Consider the following 27,303-nt stretch of genomic DNA (forward strand, 5'->3'; position numbering starts at 1 on the left):
CCTCCAGGCTAAACAGAGAGCCCTGGGCTGGAAAGGGACCTTGCAGACCATCCAGTTCCATCCCCCTGCCAGGGGCAGGGACACCTCCCACTGCTGCAGGCTGCTCAAGGGCTTGAACACCTCCAAGGAGAGGGCATCCACGACCTCCCAGGACAACCTATTCCAGTGCCTCCCTGGAGAGAATCCATCTGAGGAGCTGAGGAGCAGCTTGGCAGCTGCCAGGAGAACTTTGCCAGGCTCCTGCTGGGTTGCCATCTGCTGGGGGGTGCAGGCTGGGGGCTTTGAGCCCTTCAGCAGCCTGTCATGCATGCAGGCTTTTATCTGCAGCCCAGGTGTCTCCTGCTGCTGCTGCTGCTGCTGCTGGGCAGTTGGCTGCTGGTGGTGGGGCTGGAGTGGCTGCAGGTGTGAGGGCTCAGCAGAGGGCCAGCCCCCCCCAAAGCAAGCAGCTGTTGGGCTTTGTCTTGTCAGAAGGTTGGAATCCACTTAGTGCCATCTGAACAATTAAGGACAATCCTGCTTTCAGCTACATTAAGGAGGAACCCCCTAGTAAGACAGGGGAAGGAAATGAGCCATTGCCCTGCACCCCCTTGCTCTGTGACTCAGGCCAGGGGTTGGGAGGGTGTTTGAAGTTCTCTTTGTTTTGGCTGGGCTGCAGAAAGGTCCTGCCACATTGCCCCCCCAGCTTTTACACACTCAGTTATTCCTTTTATGTCACTGAGTCCTGGGAATTCCATTCTGCTGCCTCCTCTGACTGCTCATCTCTGCAGAAGCCACCCAACAGCTGGGGCTGCCCCTGATGGTCACCCCCTGGGCTTTGGGCTGTGCTGGTGGCCGTGGGAGGGAAGCAGCCTGGAGGCCCAAAGTGAGAGCTGTCCTCTGGAAAAAGCACTCCCTGAGGTGGGGCTCTGCAGCAGGCAGCTTTGGGAGATGAATTATAGGGGTCACTTTGGGGCCCCTCACTCCCACAGGGACACTGAGGGGCTGGAGCAGGGCCAGAGAAGGGCAACAGAGCTGGGGAAGGGTCTGGAGAGCAGGGCTGGGGAGGAGCAGCTGAGGGTGATCAGGCTGAGGGGAGACCTCATTGCTCTCTGCAGCTCCCTGAGAGGAGGTTGCAGCTAGGTGGAGGTTGATCTCTTCTCCCTAGTCTCAGGGGATAGGAGGAGAGGGAATGGCCTGAAACTGTGCCAGGGGAGGCTCAGGTTGGAGAGGAGGAACAATGTCTTTGCTGCAGGAGTGGTCAGAGGCTGCCCAGGGAGGTGGTGGAGTCTCCATCCCTGGAAGCACTCAGTGCCAGGTTGGGTTGGGCTCTCAGCAACCTGACCTCAAGGTGCTGCTGACTCACTGCAGGGGGGCAGGACCAGCTATGACCTCTAAAGGTCCCTTCCAACCCAAGACATTCTGTGGTTCTGTGGGGTCAGCCAGGACAGGTCACACAGGAGCACAGCCAGCTGGGTTTGGAATGTCTCCAGAGCAGGAGGCTCCACCACCTCTCTGGGCAGCCTGCTCCAGGGCTCCAGCAGCCTCACAGCACAGAAGTTTCTGCTGCTGTAGAGGTGGAAGTCCCTGGGTGCCTGTCTGGTGTGTCCCCATGGCATCCCCACGCCATACAGTGGAGTGCTGAGGACTTCTGCTGGTGGAGCAGGGAAGGGAGGAGTTGGAGAGCAAAGCTGGCTCTGCAGAGCCAACCAGGAGTGCAGTGCAGGAGCTCTTCCACCCTGCCCAGCATCCCCCTGCAGCTGGAACTGCTGAGCTGCCAGGCAAGCCAGGATCTTCTGGAAGCAGTCAGCACCCCACAGCATTTGCTTTTCCCTTTGAAGCCTTGACAACAAAGCAAGATGATGTTTGTGGTGTGGCCTGCTGAGTGCATGCATTCAAGGCACAATCCTGCAACCCCAGAGACCCAGACCTGCCCTTAATCCCTCTTTGTTTGTCCTTCCACCAGCCACTGTCCCACTGAGGAGAACACAAACTGGGCTGGAATTTGCTTAATCATCTCAAGAAGGCTGGAAGGGAGCTGGGCTGCAGGTCAGGGCAGAGGAATTTGTCTCTCTAATTCCTCAGTGTGGGAGTTCAGCTACTGTGGAAGTGGAGCTGGGGGCTGAACCTGCTGAGAGAGAGAAGGGAGGAAGCTCATCCTCCTTGGCTTCAGAGAGTCATTGGGTGGCTGGGCTGGGAAGGGAGCTTAGAGATCATCTGCTCCAACACAGAGCAAAGCACACAAGTTCCAGCACAGCACAGAACCTCCTCGCTCTCTCCAGCTGCCTGAAAGGACCAGGTGAGGTGAGGGTTGGGCTCTGCTCCCTAGTTTCAGGGGATAGGAGGAGAGGCAATGGCCTGAAACTGTGCCAGGGGAGGCTTAGGTTGGAGAGGAGGAGAAATGTCTTTGCTGCCAGAGTGGTCAGGGGTTGGAGGAGGCTGCCCAGGGAGGTGGTGGAGTCCCCATGCCTGGAGGCATTTCAGGAAGAGGCTCACTGCAGAGGGTCTGGACTAGATGAGCTCTAAAGATGCCTTCCAACCCAGACCTTCTGTGGCTCCTTTCTTCCCTGGCTTGCCCAAAGGCCCTCTTCCAAATAAGCAGAAGGGACCAGGGGCTTCCCCAGGCTGCTGGAGGGGCAGGAGTGCCCCGGGGGGTTGGGCTGGTGTCCTTGCTTCAGGGCATGGTTTAGCCACTGCAGCATCCAGCTGCCCTGGGGGATGCTGCTTCCATTAGCAGGCTCCTTGAGGAGGGATGGGCAGTGCTCCCAGCCTGGTCCAAGCCTGCCTCTGGTGGTGGTGCTGCTGCGGTAGTGAAGCTGTGGAGCCTCCCCAGCTGCTGCTGCTGCCAGCTGGGCTTTCAGGAAGAGGCTCAATGAGGCTCACTGCAGGGGGTCTGGACTAGATGACCTCTAAAGGTCCATTCCAACCCAGACCTTCTGTGGCTCCTTTCTTCCCTGGCTTGTCCAAAGGCCCTCTTCCAAACATAAGCAGAAGAGACCAGGGGCTTCCCCAGGCTGCTGGAGGCACACTGGGACTTTGCTCCCAGCCTGGTCCAAGCCTGCCTCTGGTGGTGCTGCTGCTGAGTTAGGGAAGCTGTGGAGCCTCCCCAGCTGCTGCTGCCAGCTGGGCTTTCAGGAAGAGGCTCAATGAGGCGACTCAAACCCTTGCTGCTTGGGTCAGAAGCCTTTGCCAAAAGGAAACTCAAGCTTGGGTGACATCATCCTGCTCCTGGAAAGCCTGCCTGTGTGGCCTGCAGCGGCAGCAGGGCACTGCAGGGACACAGCCACAGCCCTCCCAGCCTCCTGGAACGCAATTCCTCCTTCTCCCTTTGGGCTTCTTCCAGGAGGCAGCCCCACGGTGTCCCTGCGCAGAGCAGCGCTCCTAAGGCTGGGCACCAACCCTCTGCCCCGGGCAGGGGGCACCACCAAGCCCAGGCAGCCCTGCCTGCTCCCCCTGCTGCTGTTCAGCCCTGCCTGCTCCCCCTGCTGCTGTTCAGCCCTGCCTGCTCACCCTGCTGCTTGGCAGCCCTGCCTGCTCACCCTGCTGCTCTTCAGCCCTGCCTGCTCACCCTGCTGCTCTTCAGCCCTGCCTGCTCCCCCTGCTGCTCTTCAGCCCTGCCTGCTCACCCTGCTGCTCTTCAGCCCTGCCTGCTCACCCTGCTGCTTGGCAGCCCTGCCTGCTCACCCTGCTGCTGTTCAGCCCTGCCTGCTCCCCCTGCTGCTGTTCAGCCCTGCCAGCTCACCCTGCTGCTGTTCAGCCCTGCCTGCTCACCCTGCTGCTTTGCAGCCCTGCCTGCTCACCCTGCTGCTGTTCAGCCCTGCCAGCTCACCCTGCTGCTGTTCAGCCCTGCCTGCTCACCCTGCTGCTGTTCAGCCCTGCCTGCTCACCCTGCTGCTGTTCAGCCCTGCCTGCTCACCCTGCTGCTGTTCAGCCCTGCCTGCTCACCCTGCTGCTCTTCAGCCCTGCCTGCTCACCCTGCTGCTTTTCAGCCCTGCCTGCTCACCCTGCTGCTTTTCAGCCCTGCAGATGCAGGAGTGGTGATGCACCTCTGGTCTCCCCAGCTCAGGAGGGACAGGGATCTGCTGGAGGGAGTCCAAGGGAGGGCTGCAAGGATGATTCAGGGACTGCAGCACTGCCCTGTGAGGAGAGGCTGAGAGCCCTGGGGGTGGTTAGTCTGGAGAGGAGAGACTGAGAGGGGATTTAATCAATGGCTATCAATAGCTGAGGGCTGGGGGTCAGGAGGGCAGGGACAGGCTCTGCTCACTTGCACCCTGGGATAGCACAAGGGGCAGTGGATATAAACTGCAGCACAGGAGGCTCCACCTCAACAGGAGGAGGAACTTCTGCACTGTGAGGGTGACAGAGCCCTGGAGCAGGCTGCCCAGAGAGGTTGTGGAGTCTCCTTCTCTGGAGCCTTCCCAGCCCCATCTGGATGTGTTCCTGTGTGACCTGTGCTGGATTCTCTGCTCCTCTTCTGGCAGGGGGCTTGGACTCGATCTCCAGAGGTTCTTCCCAACCCCTAAGATGTGTTCCTGTGCGACCTGTGCTGGATTCTATGGTGGGGGGAGTGTTGGACTTGATCTCCAGAGGTCCTTTCCCACCCTCCAGGACGGCCGGAGCTGGCAGTGACCTTCCACATCCTCTACCTCCAGCCCGGCTCGGGGCTCGGGGCCACCTCCCGGGCGCCGCTGACCTCTGCCCTGTTCCTTGCAGAGCCTTTCCTGGGCGGCCTGGGGGAGCTGAGCTCCGCCGCGGGGGTGCTGGAGCGGCGGCTGCGGGAGCCCCTGCGCCGGGAGCCCCTGCGCCGGGAGCCCCTGCGGCGGCGCCGGCACGCCGGGGGCGAGGGCGACGGCGACGACTACAACATCGAGGTGCTGCTGGGCGTGGACGACTCGGTGGTGCGCTTCCACGGCAAGGAGCATGTGCAGAACTACCTCCTCACCCTCATGAACATCGTGAGTCTCTCCCCTCCTCCCCTCCCCTCCTCTCCACCCCCCCTTCCCCACCCTCCTTTCCCTCCCCTCCACTCCTCTCCACCCCCCTTCCCCACCCTCCTTTCCCTCCCCTCCACTCCTCTCCACCCCCCTTCCCCACCCTCCTTTCCCTCCCCTCCCCTCCACCCACCCTTCCCCACCCTCCTTTCCCTCCCCTCCCCTCCACCCACCCTTCCCCACCCTCCTTTCCCTCCCCTCCCCTCCACCCACCCTTCCCCACCCTCCTTTCCCTCCCCTCCTCTCCACCCCCCTTCCCCACCCTCCTTTCCCTCCCCTCCTCTCCACCCCCCTTCCCCACCCTCCTTTCCCTCCCCTCCTCTCCACCCCCCTTCCCCACCCTCCTTTCCCTACCCTCCCCTCCTCTCCACCTCCATTCCCCATCCTCCTTTCCCTCCCACCTCCCCTCCTCGCCCCACCTCCCCTCCCCTCCTCTCCCCACCTCACCTCCTCTCCCCACCTTCTTTAGCCTCTCCTCAAGCCCTCTCCAGCCCTGCCTCTCTTCCCCCTCTTCCCCCTCTTCCCCCTCTTCCCCCTCTTCCCCCTCTTCCCCCTCTTCCCCCTCTTCCCCCTCTTCCCCCTCTTCCCCCTCTTCCCCCTCTTCCCCCTCTTCCCCCCCAGCCCTGCCTGCATGGGGGGATAGCATTTAGGGCTGTGCCCTGAAGTGGTTTTAGACTGTGCCTTTAAGGTTTGGTTCTTTCACAGGGTCTTGAAGGGAAAAGTGGTGAAATGGAAATAAATCACTGCTGGGTGTTGAAAGGGAAACAAAGATAATTCTAAACAGTCCTCTTGGAGAGAGAGATCCACCATAAGAACTTCCTTCCTTGCCCTCTTCCTTCCTTCCTTGCCCTCTTCCCTCCAGATACTAACTTGCTTCTGCTTGACCTTGGCTGCATTGTTTTGGTGTTCACTTCTCTGCTTCTCTAACTCTTGTCCCTTCTTTTGTTCAGGGGGTTGAGGGTAGCAGAGAGGGAGAAGCTAGCAGAAGAGAAAGCTCTGAGAAGACCTTCTTGTGGCCTTCCAGGATCTGAAGGGGGCTGCAAGAAAGCTGGGGAGGGACTTTTGAGGGTGTCAGGGAGTGATAGGACTGGGGGGGATGGAGTACAACTAGAAGTGGGGAGATTGAGATTGGCTGTGAGGAAGAAGTTGTTCCCCAGGAGGGTGGTGAGAGCCTGGCACAGGCTGCCCAGGGAGGTGGTGGAAGCCTCCTGCCTGGAGGTGTTTGCAGCCAGGCTGGATGTGGCTGTGAGCAACCTGCTGCGGTGTGAGGTGTCCCTGCCCATGGCAGGGGGTTGGGGCTGGCTGAGCCTTGAGCTCCCTTGTGGCACAGCAGGGAGGGGACTGTCCCCTGGTGCTCAGCTCTGGTGAGGCCTCCCCTCCAGTGTTGTGTCCAGTTTTGGGGCACCTCAGTTCAAGAGAGATGTGGAGGTGCTGGAGGCAGTTTCTTGCTCTCTCCCCCCCCTCAGGTGAATGAAATCTACCACGATGAGTCCCTGGGGGTCCACATCAACGTCGTGCTGGTGCGCATGATCATGCTGGGGTACGCAAAGGTGAGCAAGGCTCTGGGCCCCTCCTTCACCTTCATCCTCTTTGTAGCTGGGCTCCACCTGGATTCCATGCAGGGCTATGGAGCAGGCTGGGGAGGGGCACTGCCCTGCTTGCTCCTTCTCCAAAGTGTGAAGAGTCCTCCCTGGTGCCAGCTGTTAGAGCACCTGGGCTGGGATGTTCCTGGAGCACTTGGTGGCCTCCCTCAGATCCTCTTTAGCTATCTGAGGTGGGAGAAGGCTCCTGGTGATCATGGTGGGATGAATATTATCAGCTGAAGGCACTGAGAATGTAGAGCATGAAGGCTCTGGAGAACAAGGCTGGGGAGGAGCAGCTGAGTGACCTGGGGGTATGGAGGAGAGGAGGCTGAGGGGAGACCTCATTGCTCTCCACAGCCCCCTGAAAGGAGGCTGGAATGAGGTGGGGGTTGGTCTCTTCTCACTAATGTCAGGGGATAGAAGGAGAGGCAGTGGCCTGAAATGGTGCCAGAGGAGGGTTAGGTTGGAGAGGAGGCAAAATGTCTTTGCTGCCAGAGTGATTAGGGGTAGGAAGAGGCTGCCCAGGGAGGTGGTGGAGTCCCCAGCCCTGGAGGGGTTCCCAAAATCTGGGGCCATGGTTTGGTGGCCATGGTGGGGTTGGGTTGCTGGTTGGAGTCAGTGATCTTGGAGGGTGTTTTCAGGAAACCTGTGGCCATGGCACTTGGGGCTGTGGTCTGACAGCCACGGTGGGGTTGGGCTGATGCTTGGAGTCGATGATCTCGGAGGTCGTTTCCCAGCCCAACCAATTCAAGGGCTCAGTTCTGTGAGGGTTTTGGGAGGAGAGAAACGGGGAGCTGGTTGGTGCTCTGAGCAAAGCAAAGCTTGTGTGAGTGCCCTGCCTCGAGGCAGGAGCTCCTGGCCCTGACCTGCTGCCCTTTCAGTCCATCAGCCTGATCGAGAGGGGCAACCCCTCGAGGAGCCTGGAGAACGTCTGCCGCTGGGCGTACCAGCAGCAGAAGGCAGACCCCGGCCACGCCGAGCACCACGACCATGCCATCTTCCTAACCAGGCAAGATTTTGGGCCTGCTGGCATGCAAGGTAATGCAGCTGAGCTGGGGCACAGCTGGCTGAGCCAGGACACAGCTGGCTGAGCCTGGGGTTCCCGAGGGGGGCAGCTTTGCTAGCAGATGTCACGCCAGCAGCTGTGACCCCCCCCCCCCCCCCGCCTTCACCTTGGCAGCTCAGGGAGCTGATCCTGGGCAGTAAATCCACCACATAGCCTCACCTGGAATACTGCAGCCAGCTCTGGGCTCCCCAGCTCAGGAGGGACAGGGAGCTGCAGGAGGGAGTCCACCAAGGGAGGGCTGCAAGGATGATTCAGGGACTGCAGCACTGCCCTGTGAGGAGAGGCTGAGAGCCCTGGGGGTGGTTAGTCTGGAGAGGAGAGACTGAGAGGGGATTTAATCAATGGCTATTAATAGCTGAGGGCTGGGGGTCAGGAGGGAGGGGACAGGCTCTGCTCACTTGCACCCTGGGATAGGACAAGGGGCAGTGGATATGAACTCCAGCACAGGAGGCTCCACCTCAACACGAGGAGGAACTTCTGCACTGTGAGGGTCCCAGAGCCCTGGAGCAGGCTGCCCAGAGAGGTTGTGGAGTCTCCTTCTCTGGGGACTTCCCAGCCCCATCTGGATGTGTTCTGTGTGAGCTGTGCTGGATTCTATGCTGCTCTGACAGGGGGGGTTGGACTCAAAAGATCTTCAGAGATCCCTTCCAACCCCTAGCATCCTGTGTGGGTTGTGTCAGTGCAGATACAGAGTCTGGGTGAAGCAATGTCCTAGCTGTCCAGCTGGAGATGTGCCAGATGGGGGTGTGGGGGGGGATGTGTGTGTTGTGTGGGATGTGTGTGTGTGTGTCCTGTGCCTCCATGCTCCTGCAGCTGCCTGCTGTGCTGTCTCCCTGCAGGCTATGCCCCCGTGACTGGCATGTGCCACCCGGTCCGCAGCTGCACCCTCAACCACGAGGATGGCTTCTCCTCAGCCTTTGTGGTTGCTCATGAAACTGGGCACGTGTAAGTCTCCCCCCACACCACCAGGTGGCCAACACAACGTGCTGCTCCTCCTCCTCCTGCTTGCTTCCACTGCTTCGATTTTGAGGGCTCCACCTGAGAGCCCTCCCTGGGTTTTATTTCCCTCCCCTCGGGATCCAGCAGTGGGCTCAGCGGTGAAGAGAGAAGTGGGAGGGAGAGGGGATGCCTCCTCTTGGTGAGGAGAGGATCAGAAGCTGGAAGGCTCAGGCAGTGCAGACAGCAGCTTGTCAAACATCCTTCAGTTCTTTCTCCTTGCTGAGTGATGATTTGTTAGGTTTGGCACCACCTCAGGAGTGCTGGGCTGGGAGTAACGCAGCCAAGATCTCTGCTGGCTGGCTGAATAAACAGCAAGCCCTTGTTGTGGCCTTCCAGGATCTGAAGGGGGCTGCAAGAAAGCTGGGGAGGGACTTTGGAGAGTGTCAGGGAGGGATAGGACTGGGGGGGATGGAGCAGAACTAGAAGTGGGGAGATTGAGATTGGCTGTGAGGAAGAAGTTGTTCCCCATGAGGGTGGTGAGAGCCTGGCACAGGCTGCCCAGGGAGGTGGTGGCAGCCTCCTGCCTGGAGGTGTTTGCAGCCAGGCTGGAGGTGGCTGTGAGCAACCTGCTGTGGTGTGAGGTGTCCCTGCCCATGGCAGGGGTTTGGAGCTGGCTGAGCCTTGAGGTCCCTTCCAACCCTGACAATTCTATCTTGTGGTGTCAGAGATCAGTTTGAGCTGCAGGTGGTCTCTGCAGAAGGCAGGAGCAGGGCCCCTTTGCAGGGCGGCGTGGAGAGAGCCCTCTGCATGCCCCTGGCTGGAGGTGCTGAGGGGCAGGGGGGTGCTGAGGGGCAGGGGGTGCTGAGGGGCAGGAGCTGGTGAGGGGCAGGAGGTGCTGAGGGGCAGGAGCTGCTGAGGGGCAGGGGCTGCTGAGGGGCAGGGGGTGCTGAGGGGCAGGAGCTGCTGAGGGGCAGGGGCTGCTGAGGGGCAGGGGGTGCTGAGGGGCAGGGGGTGCTGAGGGGCAGGAGCTGGTGAGGGGCAGGGGCTGCTGAGGGGCAGGGGGGTGCTGAGGGGCAGGGGCTGCTGAGGGGCAGGAGCTGGTGAGGGGCAGGAGCTGGTGAGGGGCAGGGGGTGCTGAGGGGCAGGAGCTGCTGAGGGTCAGGAGCTGCTGAGGGGCAGGGGGTGCTGAGGGGCAGGGGGTGCTGAGGGGCAGGAGCTGGTGAGGGGCAGGGGGTGCTGAGGGGCAGGGGGTGCTGAGGGGCAGGGGGTGCTGAGGGGCAGGAGCTGCTGAGGGGCAGGGGGTGCTGAGGGGCAGGGGGTGCTGAGGGGCAGGGGCTGCTCAGGGGCAGGGACTGCTGAGGGGCAGGGACTGCTCAGGGGCAGGGACTGCTGAGGGGCAGGGGCTGCTGAGGGGCAGGAGCTGCCAGGGCCCTGATGCTGGTTGTGTGTTGCAGGCTGGGCATGGAGCACGACGGGCAAGGGAACAGGTGTGGCGATGAGACAGCCATGGGCAGCGTCATGGCTCCCTTGGTGCAGGCTGCCTTCCACCGCTACCACTGGTCCAGGTGCAGCGGCCAGGAGCTCAGAAGATACATCCAGTAAGGACCCAGCAGCCCCTCCTGGCTGTAGTGGAGGCAACAGAAGCTTCTCACCGTCTCCAGCCCTGGCCTCCCCTGGTGCAGCCCTTTCTCATCACTTTTTTGGCCATCCCCTTTTCCCCCCCTCCCTTCCAATCCAGACCTGAAAAGCTTCAGCCCAGGAGAGCCTGGCTGAGGGCTGCACTCCAAGCCCATGGCATCTGCTGCCAGGAGCTTCCCTGGTAGCCTTGGCATCAAGCAGCTGGTGGCTCCCATGGGCCTTTGGTTTCTGGAGGATAACTCTGTGCATCTGGCAGCCTCAGGCTGTGCCAGGGCAGGTTCAGGTTGGAGATCAGGAGCAGTCTCTCCACAGGAAGGGTTGTCAAGCATTGGAACAGGCTGCTCAGGGAGGTGGTGGAGTCCCCATCCGTGGAGGCATTCAATGCCAGGATGGATTGGGCTCTCTTCAAGGTGTCACTGGCTCACTGCAGGGGGTCTGGACTAGATGAGCTCTAAAGGTCCCTTCCAGCCAAGACCTTCTGTGGTTCCTTTCTTCCCTGGCTTGTCCAAAGGCCCTCTTCCAAATAAGCAGAAGGGACATGGATGTGGTGCTAAGGGATGTGGTGTCACAGTAGCAGTGTCCTGCTGCAGAGCTCCATGGAGTCAGTGGAAGCCAGGTCAAAGCATGCTGAGATGCTGCCCTTGGCGCTGGGGGAGGGGAGGAGGGTTTGGTTTCTACCTCTGGGGACAGGAAAGCCAAGTGCAGGTTTCACCAGGGCAGGGAAGGGCTGGAGGTAACCCTCCACACCCCCACCCCAGCAGAAGCAGGGGGGTTTGGGATGTTCAGCCCTGTAGAGTTCCTACAGCAGGGACCATCTGTGCAGCCCCCCAGGGAGGTGGTGGAGTCCCCACCCCTGGAGGTGCTCAGGGAATATGTGGCCGTGGCACTTGGGGCCATGGTTTGATGGCCATGGTGGTGGTGGGTTGGTGGTTGGACCTGATGATCTTGGAGGCCTTTTCCAGCCCAAACAACTCAGTGCTTGGGGAGCAATCACTACCTCCCTGTGCTAGCTCCTATGGCCCTGCTCTGGCAGCGGGGGTCGGGCTGGATGATCTCCGGAGCTGCCTTCCACCCCCTCACACCCTGTGTGAAGAGGACAGAAAGAGGCTGGAGCAGCACCTGCTGGTGCTCTGAGCCTTTGTGTCTTCCCACAGCTCTTATGACTGTCTGCTGGATGACCCTTTTGAGCACGACTGGCCCAAGCTGCCCGAGCTGCCAGGCATCAACTACTCCATGGACGAGCAGTGCCGCTTCGACTTCGGCGTGGGCTACAGGATGTGCACTGCTGTGAGTCCTCAGCTGGGCCTGCCCTTGGCCAGCAGCTCCAGTGTCCTCCTCTTCTCCTGACTGAAGGGCAGCTCAAGAGATCTCCTGCAGAGAGGAGAGGGAGAGCTATGGGGGGAACCTGCCCCCCACCCCCCGGGTTGGTGGTCAGGCGCGTCAGCACCGCGTGTCGGTGCCACGTGTCATGAGCAGCCAGGCTGAAAGGGACCTAGGGGGACTGAACATGAGCCAGCAGTGTGCCCAGGGGGCCAAGAAGGCCAGTGGCATCCTGGCCTGCATCAGGAATAGTGTGGCCAGCAGGAGCAGGGAGGTCATTCTGCTCTGTGCTCAGCACTGCTCAGGCCACACCTTGAGTCCTGTGTCCAGTTCTGGGCTCCTCAGGTTAGGAAAGATGTTGAGCTGCTGGAAGGTGTCCAGAGAAGGGCAACAAAGCTGGGGAGGGGTCTGGAGCACAGCCCTGGGAGGAGAGGCTGAGGGAGCTGGGGTTGCTTAGCCTGGAGAAGAGGAGGCTCAGGGGAGACCTTCTTGCTCTCTGCAACTCCCTGAAGGGAGGCTGTAGCCAGGTGGGGGTTGGTCTCTTCTCCCAGGCAACCAGAACAAGAGGACACAGTCTCAAGCTGTGCCAGGGGAGGTTTAGGCTGGAGGTGAGGAGAAAGTTCTTTCCAGCAAGAGAGATTGGCCATTGGGATGTGCTGCCCAGGGAGGTGGTGGAGTCCCCATCCCTGGAGGTGTTTACGAAGAGCCTGGATGTGGCCCTTGGAGCCATGGTTTAGTAGTCAGGAGGTGTTGGGTGAGAGGTTGGACTTGATGATCTCTGAGATCTTCTCCAACCTTATCAATTCTATGATTCCATGTGCTGCCACATTGGCCTTTTGTGGAGAATAGACCTCAGGAGGAGGTTAGGGGCTGAAGTGTTAGGTATTAGGTGATAGGTTGGACTTGATGATCTCTGAGGTCTTCTCCAACCTGGTTGATTCTGTGAAGTCGCTGGGGATGGTTAGCTGGGAAAAGAGGAGGCTGAGGGAGACCTCATTGCTCTCTACAGCTCCCTGAGAGGAGGCTGCAGTGAGCTGGGGGTTGGGCTCTGCTCCCTCGTCTCAGGTGATAGGAGGAGAGGCAATGGCTGAAATTGTGCCAGGGGAGGGTTAGGTTGGAGATGAGGGAAAATGTCTTTGCTGCCAGAGTGGTCAGGGGTTGGAAGAGGCTGCCCAGGGAGGTGGTGGAGTCCCCATGCCTGGAGGTGTGCAGGAACCCTGTGGCCCTGGCACCTGGGGCCATGGTTTGGGGGCCATGGTGGGGTTGGGTTGCTGGCTGGTCTGGGTGACCTTGGAGGGCTGTTCCAGCCCAGCCATGCTGTGAGTCCATGGCTCTGTGAGCTGACCCTGAGCTCCATCTCTCCTTCCCTTTCTTTCAGTTCCGAACCTTCGACCCCTGCAAGCAGCTGTGGTGCAGCCACCCAGACAACCCCTACTTCTGTAAGACAAAGAAGGGACCTCCACTGGATGGGACAGAGTGTGCCCCTGGCAAAGTGAGTGCCATGGCTTCCCTCTGGGGCTAGTGAAAACCCACCCAGCAGTTCTGGTGTCCTGAGCAGAAGGAGGACACAGAGCTGTTGGAGTGAGTCCAGAGGAGGTCACAAAGATGATCCAAGGGCTGGAGCAGCTCTGCTGTGAGGACAGGCTGAGGGAGCTGGGGGTGTGCAGCCTGGAGAAGAGAAGGCTCCAGGGGGACCTTAGAGCTGCCTGCCAGGAGCTGGAGGGATCCTGCAGGAAGGCTGCAGAGAGACTTTTGCTGAGGGTGTCTGGAGACAGGCCAAGGGGGAATGGTTTGAAGCTGAGGGAGAGCAGGGTTAGACTGGAGCTGAGGGGGAAGCTGTTTGGTAGGAGGATGCTGAGACTCTGGAGCAGGCTGCCCAGGGAGGCTGTGGCTGCCTCCTGCTTGGGGGTTCAAGGCCAGGTTGGATGAGGCCCTGAGCAGCTGAGTCCAGTCGAGAGGTGTCCCAGCCCATGGCAGGGGGGTTGGAGGAGGTGATCTCTGAGGTCCCTTCCAACCTGAGCCATCCTATGCTGAGCTTCACACCTCTGAAGGTCTCAGCCTGTTCTCCAGGAGCTCCCTTCTCACCCCAGCAGCTCCCCTCGGGACGCTATATTGATCCCCACCGTGGCTGTACGCCGGGGTTGGGGTTTTGTTCCTGTTCTCATCCCTCTTCCTGGCTTGGCCTGGTGTCTCTCAGTGGTGCTACAAAGGTCACTGCATGTGGAAGAACGCCAACCAGCTGAAGCAAGATGGCAACTGGGGAGCCTGGACCAAGTTTGGCTCCTGCTCCCGGAGCTGCGGGACCGGCGTTCGCTTCCGCACGCGCCAGTGCAACAACCCCATGTAGGTCTGCAGGGGGCTGGGAGGGCTGCCAGGGGGGCACTCTCAGGGGCTTGGCAGTTGGGGGTGAAGCCCACAGCAGCCAGGAGCATTCTGGGAGAATCTAAGAATGGGGAGATTCAGATTGGCTGTCAGGAAGAAGTTGTTCCCCGTGAGGGTGGTGAGAGCCTGGCACAGGTTGCCCAGGGAGGTGGTGGCAGCCTCCTGCCTGGAGGTGTTTGCAGCCAGGCTGGATGTGGCTGTGAGCAACCTGCTGTGGTGTGAGGTGTCCCTGCCCATAGCAGGGGTGTTGGAGCTGGCTGAGCCTTGAGCTCCCTTCCAGCCCTGACAATTCAGTGATGTGATGTTTGTCCTCCTTAAGCAGTGTTGGGTGTAGGTGCAGCTCGCTGGGAAGAGTTTAGCCCCACTGGAGATGAGCAGGTCACCTGCAGCTGCAGCTGGATGAGGTGCACAGTGGGAGATGTGATGTGCTGGCCTTGGCAGCTCTCCAGAGCAAAGCCTGTGGAGAGCCATCGTGGGGCTGCAGCTGATGCAGGCTGGGGGGTGGGAGCTCAGCGAGCTGCAGGGCAGCGTGAGAAGCAGACCCCCCAGAGGGGTTTGGAGTCCCCTGAACGTTCTTCTCTTCCCAGGCCCATCAATGGAGGTGAGGACTGTGCTGGGGTCAATTTTGAGTTCCAGCTGTGCAACCCTGAGGAGTGTCCCAAGCACTTTGAGGACTTCAGGGCGCAGCAGTGCCAGCAGCGCAATGCCCACTTCGAGCACCAGAGCAGCAAGCACCACTGGCTGCCCTATGAGCACCCTGACCGTATGTGCTGCCCTGCCCTGCCCCCTCCCACACCTCCCACAGCTCCTGGGGCTCCTGCTCCTGGCTCTGCCCAGCCTGCCCAGAGGGGCTGTGCAGTCTCCTTCTCTGGAGACCTTCCAAACCCACCTGGATGCATTCCTGTGAGCACTGCCCTGGGTGATGCTGCTCTGGGTTGGACTGGGTGATCTCTGGAGCTCCCTTCTGACCTCTAATGTACTGTGATACTGTGACCTAGCCCAGCAGACCTGCAGGGGCAAGCACAGAGGCTGTCATGCTCTCCTCCCTCCTGGAGTGGGATGCTCTTCTGAAGCATCTCTACAGGAGGAGGAACTTCTTTAACTTAAGGAGCAGGCTGCCTAGAGAGGTGGTGGAGTCTCCATCTCTGGAGACCTTCCAAACCCACCTGGCTGTGTTGCTGTGTGGCCTTCTCTGGGTGACCCCGCCTTGGCAGGAGGGTTGGACTGGGTGATCTCCAAAGGTCCCTTCCAGCCCCTGCCATGCTGTGCTTGCTGCTAACTGCTGCATCCACTTCTCTCTCCTTGCCCCACAGCCAACAAGAGATGCCACCTGTACTGCCAGTCCAAAGAGACTGGAGATGTTGCCTCCATGAAGCAGCTGGCACACGATGGCACTCGCTGCTCCTACAAAGATCCCTACAGCATCTGTGTCCGTGGGGAGTGTGTGGTGAGTGCAGTGCCCTGGGCTCAGCACTGGGCTGGGGCTCTGCTGTGTGCCAGGCCAGCTCTGCTTACAGCCAGCCAGTAGCTGAGGTTGGGAAAAGGCTCTTAGGATCAAGGGTCAAGTTGCCACTGAGCCAGGTCCCTCAGCACCACATCTCCACAGCTTTAAAACCCCTCCAGGGCTGGGGACTCCACCACTGCACTGGGCAGCCAGGGCCAGGCCTTGACAACGCTTTGGGGGAAGAAATTGTTCCTCATGGCCAACCTAAAGCTCCCTTAGGGCAACTTGAGGCTGTTTCCTCTCGTCCCTTGTTCCTTGGGATAAGAAACCAAGGCCACCTCCATCGGAATGACTCAGCTGGCAGCTCAGAGTGAAGTGGGCACACAGCAGGAGTCACTTCCTGATCTTCCCATGAGGATGTACAGATGATTTGTGTTGAGATTGAAGAGCTCAGCACTGGGCTGGTGACTTCTTCTCTGCATTGATTGACTGATCTGGAGAGGAGGAAGAAATTCTTGCTGGTGAGGGTGGGGAGACACTGGCACAGGTTGCCCAGGGAGGTCCTGGATGCCCTCTCCCTGGAGGTGTTCAAGGCCCGGCTGGATGAGGCTTTGAGCAAGCTGGGCTGGTGGGAGGTGTCCCTGCCCATGGCAGGGGGTTGGAACTGGATGATTTTGAAGGTCCCTTCCAACCCAACCCACTGTAGGACTCTGTGGTTCAGAAGAGCTCTGTGTGCAGCTTCCAGCCTGGTGCTCTCCCTGGGCTTGCCCATGCCAAGAGCTTCTCATTTTGTCCTTGTTTCTCTTCCTGGAAGGAGATGTCAGTAAGAAAACAAAACCAACCCAAACCCCAACACTTCTCTTGCAACTTGCTGCTCTGAGTGTGGGTCTTCTTTCACAGCTCCTTTCTTTCCCACCCCTAACTGGGAGCCTTCTCTAAGGTCCCTTCCAGCCCAACCCATTCCTTGCTTCTACGATTGTGCAGTGGGCTCCTGCCATAACTCCCAAGTGGCCAGCAAGGATAAACCTCCTCTCTTGTGTGTTTTCTGCTCTCCCCTCTGCAGAAAGTGGGCTGTGACAAGGAGATTGGCTCCAACAAGGTGGAGGACAAGTGTGGTGTCTGCGGCGGGGACAACTCCCACTGCCGGACGGTGAAGGGAACCTTCACCCGCACGCCCAAGAAGCTTGGTAGGAAGCACCTCTCTGCCTCCCTGCCTCTGCTTTCTCTTGCCTGGCTGCTCTGGGGTAGCCCAAGGCAAGCTGCCAGCTGCTGTGCACCAAGAGCTGGGAGCAGTGTGGTGGTTGCAGTTGCCAGGTGAGGCCATGCCCTCCCTAACCGCGGCTGTCGCTTCTTCTTCCCGTCCCCTCTCCTCTCCACCGCTGCTGCCCACGCCAAAGGGTACCTCAAGATGTTTGACATCCCTCCGGGGGCTCGACATGTGTTCATCCAAGAAGATGAGGCCTCTCCCCACTTTCTTGGTAAGTGTTTCTCCTGGAGGGGTTGGGGGGCTTGGTTTGAGGTAGGAGAACCTGAGAGGACCAACCCAAAACCTCCCAGGCAGATGCCTGCAGGGGGTAAGGGCTGAGTCCTGCAGCAGGAGGCTCTCAGCAGACAAACCTTTGCTTCTCCTTGGAGTTCTTCAGGGCTCTCAAACTACTGCCCAAGGGGCATGAGCGGAGTGGAATGGAGTGGAGTGGAGTAGAGTTGGGTTGGGTTGGGTTGAGTTGAATTGGGTTGGGTTGGGTTGGGTTGGGTTGAGTTGAATTGGGTTGGGTTGGGTTGGGTTGAGTTGAATTGGGTTGGGTTGGGTTGGGTTGAGTTGAATTGGGTTGGGTTGGGTTGAATTGGGTTGAGTTGGGTTAGGTTGAGTTGAATTGGGTTGGGTTGAGTTGAATTGGGTTGGGTTGGGTTCAGTTGAATTGGGTTGGGTTGGGTTCGGTTGAATTGGGTTGGGTTGGGTTCGGTTGAATTGGGTTGGGTTGGGTTGGGTTGAGTTGAGTTGGGTTGGGTTGGATTGAGTTGAATTGGGTTGGGTTGGGTTGAGTTGAATTAGGTTGAGTTGAATTGGTTTGGGTTGGGTTGAGTTGAATTGGGTTGGGTTGGGTTCAGTTGAATTGGGTTGGGTTGGGTTCAGTTGAATTGGGTTGGGTTGAGTTGAATTGGGTTGGGTTGAGTTGGGTTGAGTTGACCAGGTTGGAAGAGACCTTTGAGATCATCAAGTCCAACCTCTCACCCAACACCATCTCATCAACTAAACCATGGCACCAGGTGCCTCATCCAGGCTCCTCCTAAACACCTCCAGGGATGGGGACTCCACCACCTCCCTGGGCAGCATGTTCCAGTGGCCAGTCTCTCAATAACAACAACAATAATGATGATAATAATAATTAAGTAGCAGTAAGTAGTAGTAGTAGTAGTAGTAGCAATAATAACAACAATAATGGTGGTGATAATAATTAAGTAGTAGTAAGTAGTAACAATAATAACAATAATGATAATTAATATGAATTAAATCTAAGAATTAACTATAATAATTAAAAGTAGTAATAATAATGATGATGATGGTTGGAACTGAATAGTCTTGAAGGTCCCTTCCAACCCAACCCATTCCATGGGGACATGGCTTTAAAGTGTGGTCAAGGAGCCAACCCCAGGCAGATCCTCAGGGGTTCAGCTTCCTCAGCTCTTTCCTCACTGACCTGCTGTGTGTACATTTGCACCCCAAACTGGGGTGGAAAAGCCTCCCTTTGGTAACTGGAGGGAGGGAGGGAGGGAGGGAGGCAGGAGGTGCACTCAAAGCCTGCTGAGATGCCTTGTGCTGGAGTGGAGGCACCACTGGCACGCTGTCCCCCCTCCCAGCCCTTAAGAACCAGGCCACAGGACACTACATCCTGAAGGGGAAGGGGGAGGAGGCCAGGTCCCGCTCCTTCATCGACCTGGGCCTGGAGTGGGAGTACAGCATCGAGGAGGAGACGGAGAGCCTGCACACCGCCGGGCCCCTGCACGACGCTGTGGTGGTGCTGGTAGGAGCCCTGGCAGGCAGGGGCTGGCTGCTGGGGGGGGGCTGCTGCTACAAGCATGGGGCTGGGGCTGGGGTCAAGCCCTGCTGTGCCTCCCTCAGGGACGTGCGCTGAGGAGAGGGCTGGTGGTCCACAGCCCTTCTCTCCTCTCTTCTCTTTCTTCTCTCTTCTCTCTTCTCTCTTATTTTCCTTTTCCTTTTTCTTTTCCCTTTCCACCTCCTCCTCCTCCTCTACTATCTTCCTCCTCCTCTACTATCTTCCTCCTCCTCTACTATCTTCCTCCTCCTCTATCGTCTTCCTCCTCCTCCTCCTCTACTATCGCCTTCCTCCTCCTCCTCCTCCTCTACTATCGTCTTCCTCCTCCTTCTCCACTATCTATCGTCTTCCTCCTCCACTATCTATCATCTTCCCCCTCCTCCTCCTCCTCCTCCACTATCTTCCTCCTCCTCCTTTTCCTCCTCCTTTTCCTCCTCCTTTTCCTCCTCCTTTTCCTCCTCCTTTTCCTCCTCCTTTTCCTCCTCCTTTTCCTCCTCCACTATCTTCCTCCTCCTCCTTTTCCTCCTCCTTTTCCTCCTCCACTATCTATCTTCCTCCTCCTCCTCCACTATCTATCTTCTTCCCGCTCCTCCTCCTGCCCCTGTGCTCACTCCCCTGCTGCCTTTTCCAAGCCCCCCTGGCAGCTGTGACCTCGTGTGCCCCCCCGCAGATCATCCCCCGGGAGAACGAGACGCGCTGCAGCCTGACCTACAAGTACATCATCCACGAGGACTCGGTGCCCACCATCAACAGCAACAACGTCCTGCAGGAGGACCTGGACACCTTCGAGTGGGCCTTGAAGAGCTGGTCCCAGTGCTCCAAGCCCTGTGGTGGAGGTGAGCAGGGAGTGCTTTGGGTTTCATGGAGTCACAGAGTGGCAGAGGCTGGGAGGGACCTCGAGAGATGAATGACAGAATCGACCAGGCTGGGAAAGACCTCAGAGATCATCCAGTCCAACCTCTCACCCAGCACCATCTCATCAACTAAACCATGGCACCAAGTGCCTCAGCCAGGCTCCTCCTAAACACCTCCAGTGGTGGAGACTCCACCACCTCCCTGGGCAGCACATCCCAGTGGCAAATCACTTTCTCTATGAAGAACTTCTTCCTCACTTCCAACCTAAACCTCCCCTGGCACAGCTTGAGACTGTGTCCTCTTGTTCTGGTGCTGCTTGTCTGGGAGAAGAGACCAACCCCCTCCTGGCTACAACCTCCCTTCAGGGAGTTGTAGACAGCAGTAAGGTCTCCCCTGAGCCTCTTCTTCTCCAGGCTAAGCCACCCCAGCTCCCTCAGCCTCTCCTCACAGTGCTTGTTCTTGAGACCTCTCACCAGCCTCATGGCTCTTCTCTGGACACCTTCAGGCTCATCCAGTCCAACCCCCTGCCAGAGCAGGGTCACCCAGAGCAGGTCACACAAGAACTCATCCAGGCAGGTCTTGAATTTCTCCAGAGAGGGAGAATCCACAACCCCTGGGCAGCCTGTTCTAGTCTTCTGTCACAGTGTTCTGTTTGGGAAGGGACCTTCAAGATCTCCTCTGGTACCAGCACCACTGCTCTGGGCAGGGAAACCTTCCTCTAGCCCTGGGAACCTGGCCAAGGAATGACAAGTGACCCAAAGTGGATGACCCAAAGTCATTGTGCCCTGTGCTCAGCACTGCTCAGGCCACACCTTGAGTCCTGTGTCCAGTTCTGGGCTCCTCAGGTTAGGGAAGATGTTGAGCTGCTGGAAGGTGTCCAGAGAAGGGCAACACAGCTGGGGAGGGGTCTGGAGCACAGCCCTGGGAGGAGAGGCTGAGGGAGCTGGGGTTGCTTAGCCTGGAGAAGAGGAGGCTCAGGGGAGACCTTCTTGCTCTCTCCAACTCCCTGAAGGGAGGCTGTAGCCAGGAGGGGGTTGGTCTCTTCTCCCAGGCAAACAGCACCAGAACAAGAGGACATAGTCTCAAGCTGTGCCAGGGGAGGTTTAGGCTGGAGGTGAGGAGAAAGTTCTTCACAGAGAGAGAGATTGGCCATTGGGATGTGCTGCCCAGGGAGGTGGTGGAGGGGATTGGAGGTGGTGGAGGGGATTGGAGGTGGTGGAGGGGATTGGAGGTGGCACTTGGAGCCATGGTTTAGCTGTCAGGAGGTGTTGGGTGAGAGGTTGTACTCGATGATCTCTGAGGTCTTTTCCAGCCTGGTTGATTCTGTGATCCCTCTGTGGGAGCAAGGGGCCAAGCCTGTTGCCTCCTGCCCTGGAGCCCTCGCTGTGCAGCAGCAGTTGGCTGCAGCAGCTGTGCTGCCTTGCAGGGTTCCAGTACACCAAGTACGGGTGCCGGAGGAAGAGCGACAGCAAAATGCTTCATCGCAGCTTCTGTGAAGCCAGCAAAAAGCCAAAGCCCATCCGTAGGATGTGCAACCTTCAGGAATGCACCCAGCCCCTGTGAGTACCCCTGCCCCTCTCCTCAGGCCCCTGCCCTTCAGAGGGCACCTACAGGCAGGCTGAGGAGGGACTTTGGAGGCTACCTCTGCCCTGGGACCCCTGGCCTTCAAAGGGGACCTCTGGAGCACCTCTCCTCTGAGGACAGACTGAGGGAGTTGGGGTTGTGCAGGCTGGAGAGCCCTGCTCCAGGGCTCTGGCACCCTCACAGCACAGAAGTTTCTCCTCATGTTGAGCTGAAACCTTCTCTGCTCAAGCCTGAACCTGTTGGTCCTTGGCTTATCCCTGTGCAGCACCCAAAAGAGCTTAGCCCCCTCCCCTTGCCCCCCACCCCTCACATATTGATAGACATTGATCAGATCCCTCTCAGCCTTCTCCTCTCCAGACTGAACAGATCCTAGGGTGGCAGAAAGGGAAGAGCAGCTGGGGTGGCATCAAGGGCTGCCTGGGCTGGCAGGAAGGGAAGAGCAGCCTGGGCTGGCAGAAAGGGAAGAGCAGCTGGGGTGGCATCAAGGGCTGCCTGGGCTGGCAGGAAGGGAAGAGCAGCCTGGGGTGGCATCATGGGCTGCCTGGGTTGGCAGGAAGGGAAGAGCAGCCTGGGGTGGCATCATGGGCTGCCTGGGGTGGCAGGAAGGGAAGAGCAGCCTGGGGTGGCATCAAGGGCTGCCTGGGCTGGCAGGAAGGGAAGAGCAGCCTGGGGTGGCATCATGGGCTGCCTGGGGTGGCAGAAAGGGAAGAGCAGCCTGGGGTGGCATCATGGGCTGCCTGGGGTGGCAGGAAGGGAAGGGCTGCCTGGGGTGGCAGGAAGGGAAGAGCAGCCTGGGGTGGCATCATGGGCTGCCTGGGGTGGCAGGAAGGGAAGAGCAGCCTGGGCTGGCAGGAAGGGCAGCCTGGGCTGGCAGAAAGGGAAGAGCAGCCTGGGCTGGCAGCAGCCTGGGCTGGCAGGTGAGAGGCTGTGCTGTGATCTCCTGCCTCTTGCCTCGGCAGCTGGGCAGCAGAGGAGTGGGAGCACTGCACCAGGACCTGCGGGAACTCCGGCTACCAGCTGCGGACGGTGCGGTGCCTGCAGCCGCTGCGGGACGGTGCCAACCGCTCGGTGCACGCCAAGCACTGCGCCGGGCAGCGCCCCGACAGCCGCCGGCCCTGCAACCGCCTGCCCTGCCCGGCGCCCTGGAGAGCGGGACCCTGGTCTGAGGTGGGCACGGGCACCCTCACGCTGGGGTGCAAGGGGGGGCCCTCAGGGGGCGTCTTGGCCAAACCCCGCTGCAGGCGGCGGGGGCAGCGCCAGCTGGGGCAGGCTGCCCAGGGCCACACGGAGGCTGAGCTTGAGTGGCTGCAGGGATGGAGACAGCAACCTCGTCCCTGGGCAGCCTGTGCCAGTGCCTCCCTACCCTCATGGGGCAGAACTTGCTCCTGAGCTCCAGCCTAACTCTGCCCTGCTCCAGTTTCAGACCAGTGCCCCTCGGCCTGTCCCCACAGCCCCTTCTGAGCAGTCCCTCCCCAGCCTGCCTGGAGGTGCCCTGCAGATATTGAATCATAGAATCAATAAGGTTGGAAGAGACCTCAGAGATCACCAAGTCCAACCTGTCACCCAACACCCCCTGACAACTAAACCATGGCACCAAGTGCCACATCCAGTCCCCTCTTGAACACCTTACAGCTCTGAGGTCTCCCTGCAGCCTTCTCCAGACTGAAGAGCTCTGTCCCCACAGCCCCTTCTGAACAGTCCCTCCCCAGCCTGCCTGGAGGTGCCCTGCAGGCACTGAAATGCAGCTCTGAGCTCTCCCTGCAGCCTTCTCTTCTCCAGGCTGAACAGCTCCAACTCTTCCAGCCTGTCTTCACAATCTAGAGGTTCTGCAGCCCTCTGAGCAGCTTTGTGGCCCCCTCTAGACCCACTCCCCTGTTTCTCCTGGGTTGAGGTTCCCATAGCTGTGCACAGCAGTCCAGGTGAGGTCTCAGCAGACAGATTTTTGGCCAGGGGCTGATGTGACAGGACAAGAGGTGATGGTCTGAGCCAAAAGAAGGATACTCAGACTGGAGAGGAGGAAGCAATGTTTGATGGTGGTGAGAGCCTGGCCCAGGTCACCCAGAGAGGTGGGAGATGCCCAGCCCCTGGCCACCATTCCGGGTCAGGCTGTTTGGGGCTCTGAGCCACCTCCTCCAGCTGCAGGTGTCCCTGCTCTGCACTTCCAAGCCGCTGGAAGGTGCAGCCCGGCCTGAAAGCCAGCCTGGAGCTGCTGCAGACATGCTGGCCCGTGGCTGTGGCAGCTGAAGCTGCTCACCTGTCTCCTGTCTGCCCCCCAGTGCTCGGTGACCTGCGGGGAGGGAACGGAGCGGCGGCAGCTGACCTGCCGCGCCGGGGACCGCTGCGACGGGGAGAAGCCTCAGACAGTCAGAGCCTGCAAGCTGGCTCCCTGCAACGGTGAGAGAGCATCTGCCACCAGCTCCAGCTGAGGGAGGGCACGAGTCCTGGCCCAGCACAGCCTGCCTTGCTGGCACAGAGCAGGGTAGAGGTGTCACACACAGACTTGTTGGGGTTGCAGCTCTAAGACCACAGAGTCCTCCATGGTCATCACTGGGCTTCTAAGATCATAGAGCCCTCCATGATCATCATTGGACCCTCTGAGACCACAGAGTCCTCCATGATCATCAGTGGACCTCTAAGATCATAGAGCCCTCCATGATCATCATTGGACCCTCTGAGATCATAGAGTCCTCCATGATCATCACTGGGCTTCTAAGATCATAGAGCCCTCCATGATGATCATCACTGGACCCTCTGAGATCATAGAGTCCTCCATGATCATCACTGGACCCTCTGAGACCATAGAGTCCTCCATGATCATCAGTGGACCTCTAAGATCATAGAGTCCTCCATGATCATCACTGGACCCTCTGAGATCATAGAGTCCTCCATGATCATCAGTGGACCTCTAAGATCATAGAGTCCTCCATGATCATCACTGGACCCTCTGAGATCATAGAGTCCTCCATGATCATCAGTGGACCTCTAAGATCATAGAGTCCTCCATGATCATCACTGGACCCTCTGAGACCATAGAGTCCTCCATGATCATCAGTGGACCTCTGAGATCATAGAGTCCTCCATGATCATCACTGGACCCTCTGAGATCATAGAGCCCTCCATGATCATCACTGGACCCTCTGAGACCATAGAGTCCTCCATGATCATCAGTGGACCTCTGAGATCATAGAGTCCTCCATGATCATCACTGGACCCTCTGAGACCATAGAGTCCTCCATGATCATCACTGAACCCTCTAAGACCTCTAAGGTCATAGAGTCCCAGCCTATCAATCACCCATGGCCACCAAACTGTCCCCAAGTGTCATGGCCACATGTTTCTTCAACACCTCCAGGGATGGGGACTCCACCACCTTCCTGGGTAACCTATTCCAGTGCCTGAGCAGAGTCCCTCCAGAATGAAGAACAAAAGACCTGTATTTAGGTCTGAGTGGTTGTGGCTTGGCCTAGGTGATCTCCAGAGGCATCCATGTCAGGAGATCATCATAGAGTGGTCTGGGTTGGAAGGGACCTCCCAAGGTCATCCAGTCCAACCCCCCTGCAGTGAGCAGGGGCATCCTCAACTAGATCAGGTTGCCCAGAGCCCTGTTGAGCTCCACTTTGAATATCTCCAGGCCTGGGGCCCCAGCCACCTCCCTGGGCAACCTCTTCCAGTGTTCCTGAGATGGAGCATCTCAGCTTGCCTCTAGTGGCTTCTGGAGGAACTTGCTGACCACCAAGCCCCTTCCTTCCTGTGGGCTGGTGATCCCCTGGGGGGTTGCTTGGCCCTGCAGTCGCTGGTGGGGCGCTGGGCAGAGCCTTGGTGAGGTTTAGAGCGCTCAACCTTTCCGCCTGTGTTGCAGACGAGCCCTGCCTGGGAGACAAATCCATCTTCTGCCAGATGGAAGTGCTGGCCAGATACTGCTCCATCCCCGGCTACAAGAAGCTGTGCTGCGAGTCCTGCAGCGGCAGGCGCGGCGGCACCCCGCCCCCTCCCTTCCTCAGCCCCGCTGCCAGCACCCAGCAGGCGCAGATGGGCGACGGCAGCCTCCCGCCCGGGGCACCGCCGCTGCCCACGCCGCCGGCGCCCCGCCGCCCGCAGCTGCTGCCCGGGAGGAGGCCGCTGGGCAGGCTTCCCCCTGCCGAGGAGGACACGGAAACGCACATCTCCCCCTCCAGCGCCCAGCCCAGAGGTGCTGAGCTCCCTCCCTGGAGAGCTCCCCAGGTCAGGAAGGCTTCCAGGCTGGCCGCTTCGCTCCACCAGCCGCCCGCCAACGGCAGCAGCAGCCTCGGCCCCCAGCGCGCCCCAGCGTCGGTGCCGGCGCTGCCGGCTCAGAACACCACTGCGGGTGCTCCTTCTCCAGCCGGGAGGACCTCCCAGAAGAGCCAGAAGCACGCTGAGAAGAGGTGGCCCTCAGGGTCCTCCGCCGTGGGAAGCTGAGGGTGGGCAGCCGGCGCAGGAGAGCCCTTGCCGGAGGCGCGGTGCGGCGCTTGGGGGCCGCTCCCGGACACCCTGGCGCCTGCTGCTGTCCCCCAGGCAGGACACCCAGGCCCTCAGCTGCTGGCTCTGGCTCGTGCTGCTGGCTGCTGGCAGGACCCTGAGGCCCTCAGCTGATGTAGATAAGAAGGACAAGAAGTGCTGGTTCACTTTCGAGTCACTCCTCCGCCTCACCTGGCTGGCTTGAACGGCGCCTTGGAGGAAAGCACCAAAGAACCTTCCTGGCCACGAGCTGGAGTGGCTGGGGGCATCAGCCAAGCTCTGGCAGAGGGAAGTGGCCCCTCCAGACCTCAGCACTCTCTCCTCCCTGGTTCTGGTTTCAAACGCTCACAGGTAGAAGGATGCCCCCCCACGACGAGAGGTACCCCAGCGCTGACCCAGACCACAGCTGGAGCCACAGGACTTGTCCTGCTGCTGTCCCTCCGCAGACAGATGCTGCCCAGGGGGACTGACAGCTGCTGTGTACATACTGGAGACTGCAGGGGGTTGGTGTGATGGGCAGGAGCTCTGTGCTGTCACCCCACCCTGTCCCCATGCTGCCACCCCCAGCTGCCTTAGCGCCGTTCCCGGCAGCGCTGTCCTACAAGGAGGACTTGGGTGTGCATGGGAGCTCCGCCTGCTGCCCAGGAAAGGGCCCTCTGGGGCATCAGCAGCCAGATGGCTCCCTTGGGAGCAGGGACTTGAAGTGTAACTATGAAGGTCCAAGTCTCCCTGCAGCCACCTGTCCAGTGAAAGCTGGGGTAGGACCTCTGGGATCACTCCAGTCACAGGCTGGTTTGAGACCATTGAGGTCACTCCAGTGCTGGGCTGCTGTAGGACCTCTGGGATCACTCCAGTCACAGGCTGGTTTAAGACCTTTGGGGTCCCTCCAGTGCTGGGCTGCTGTAGGACCTCTGGGATCACTCCAGTCACAGGCTGGTTTAAGACCTTTGGGGTCCCTCCAGTGCTGAGCTGGTGTAGGACCTTTGGGGTCCCTCCAGTCCTGGGCTGGTGTAGGGCCTTTGGGGTCCCTCCAGTGCTGGGCTGGTGTAGGACTTCTGGGATCACTCCAGTCCTGGGCTGGTTTGAGACCTTTGGGGTCCCTCCAGTGCTGGGCTGGAGCCATGATTTCAGGTACTGGCGAGATGCTGGCCAACATTTGGGGTGGATGTGGAGCTGGCACTGCTCCATCCTGGGAGCAGCATCACCATCCTGTGGGTCTTCTGCAGCCAAGGGGCTCAGACCCGTGCCAGGAGCCATGGGCAGCCTGGCAGTGCTGTCACAAGGCACCACAAGCCCCGCTCCCCCCCTGCCCCATCTGTCATCACTGAGCCTGGAGAAGCCTCCTGGAGGTGCCAAGAAGCAGCTGTGGCAGGGCAGGGCAGGGCTGGGCTGGGCTGGGCTGGGCTGAGCTGGTTTTCCCCTGCTGGCAGTGTTGCTGTGAAGGAAGGGATGGCTGTGTCAGCAGGCTCCACCACCACCACACTCCCCTGTGTCACTGATGCCCTGCCCTGTCCCCAGCCCCTCTCTGCCAGGTTGCTGTAAAGTGCTTGTACATAGGATGGAGAACTAAAGATATTTATTGAGAGCTGAGTTCCTGATGGTCTTTGATCTGCTGAACACTGCCTCTGAGGGCTGCTGCCTCCCCTCTGTGCCAGGAGGGGGCCAGGCTGATGCCAACAGGCACCTGGGGGCCAGAGCAGGAGCTGAGGCAGCTGAGCTGCTGCAGAGGGGACGTTGGTCTTGCCCTTTAAAACCCACCCACCCAACCCCAGCCCAGCAACAGGAGCTGTGTTCCCAGCACCTCGAGTTTCTGAATGGGCTCTTGAAGGTGCAAGTGTTGGCAGCACCCCCTCCCCACTGTGGATGTGGCACTTGGGGCCATGGGTTGATGGCCAGGGTGGGCTTAGGTTGATGGTTGGACTCAATCTTGGAGGTCTCTTCCAACCAAAAGAGTTTTGGGGGGGGGGGGGGGGGGGGGCTGCCCCTTTGCACC

The 27,303-nt window shown here is 59.5% G+C and overlaps 1 protein-coding gene across 1 annotated transcript in view; it reads left to right on the plus strand.

Moving 5' to 3' along the window:
• ADAMTS3 (ADAM metallopeptidase with thrombospondin type 1 motif 3) overlaps positions 1–26,891 on the plus strand; it is a 63,909-nt gene extending 37,018 nt beyond the window's left edge. Inside the window, exons 5-22 of the mRNA XM_068165713.1 lie at positions 4,690–4,931; positions 6,434–6,517; positions 7,432–7,588; positions 8,456–8,561; positions 10,010–10,153; positions 11,348–11,480; positions 12,892–13,005; positions 13,711–13,856; positions 14,483–14,658; positions 15,209–15,342; positions 16,403–16,526; positions 16,737–16,817; positions 18,199–18,362; positions 19,066–19,231; positions 20,677–20,809; positions 21,794–22,001; positions 23,111–23,228; positions 24,694–26,891. Coding sequence (XP_068021814.1) covers positions 4,690–4,931; positions 6,434–6,517; positions 7,432–7,588; positions 8,456–8,561; positions 10,010–10,153; positions 11,348–11,480; positions 12,892–13,005; positions 13,711–13,856; positions 14,483–14,658; positions 15,209–15,342; positions 16,403–16,526; positions 16,737–16,817; positions 18,199–18,362; positions 19,066–19,231; positions 20,677–20,809; positions 21,794–22,001; positions 23,111–23,228; positions 24,694–25,271 — 3,008 coding nt within the window. The 3' untranslated portion in view covers positions 25,272–26,891. The remainder of the gene's footprint in view (positions 1–4,689; positions 4,932–6,433; positions 6,518–7,431; positions 7,589–8,455; positions 8,562–10,009; positions 10,154–11,347; positions 11,481–12,891; positions 13,006–13,710; positions 13,857–14,482; positions 14,659–15,208; positions 15,343–16,402; positions 16,527–16,736; positions 16,818–18,198; positions 18,363–19,065; positions 19,232–20,676; positions 20,810–21,793; positions 22,002–23,110; positions 23,229–24,693) is intronic.
• Positions 26,892–27,303: the final 412 nt, after the last annotated feature.

This window comes from Melanerpes formicivorus, unplaced genomic scaffold, assembly GCF_026170545.1.
Source record: "Melanerpes formicivorus ecotype bairdi unplaced genomic scaffold, bMelFor1.0.p_v2 SCAF_92, whole genome shotgun sequence".
NCBI classification, from domain to species: Eukaryota; Metazoa; Chordata; class Aves; order Piciformes; family Picidae; genus Melanerpes; species Melanerpes formicivorus.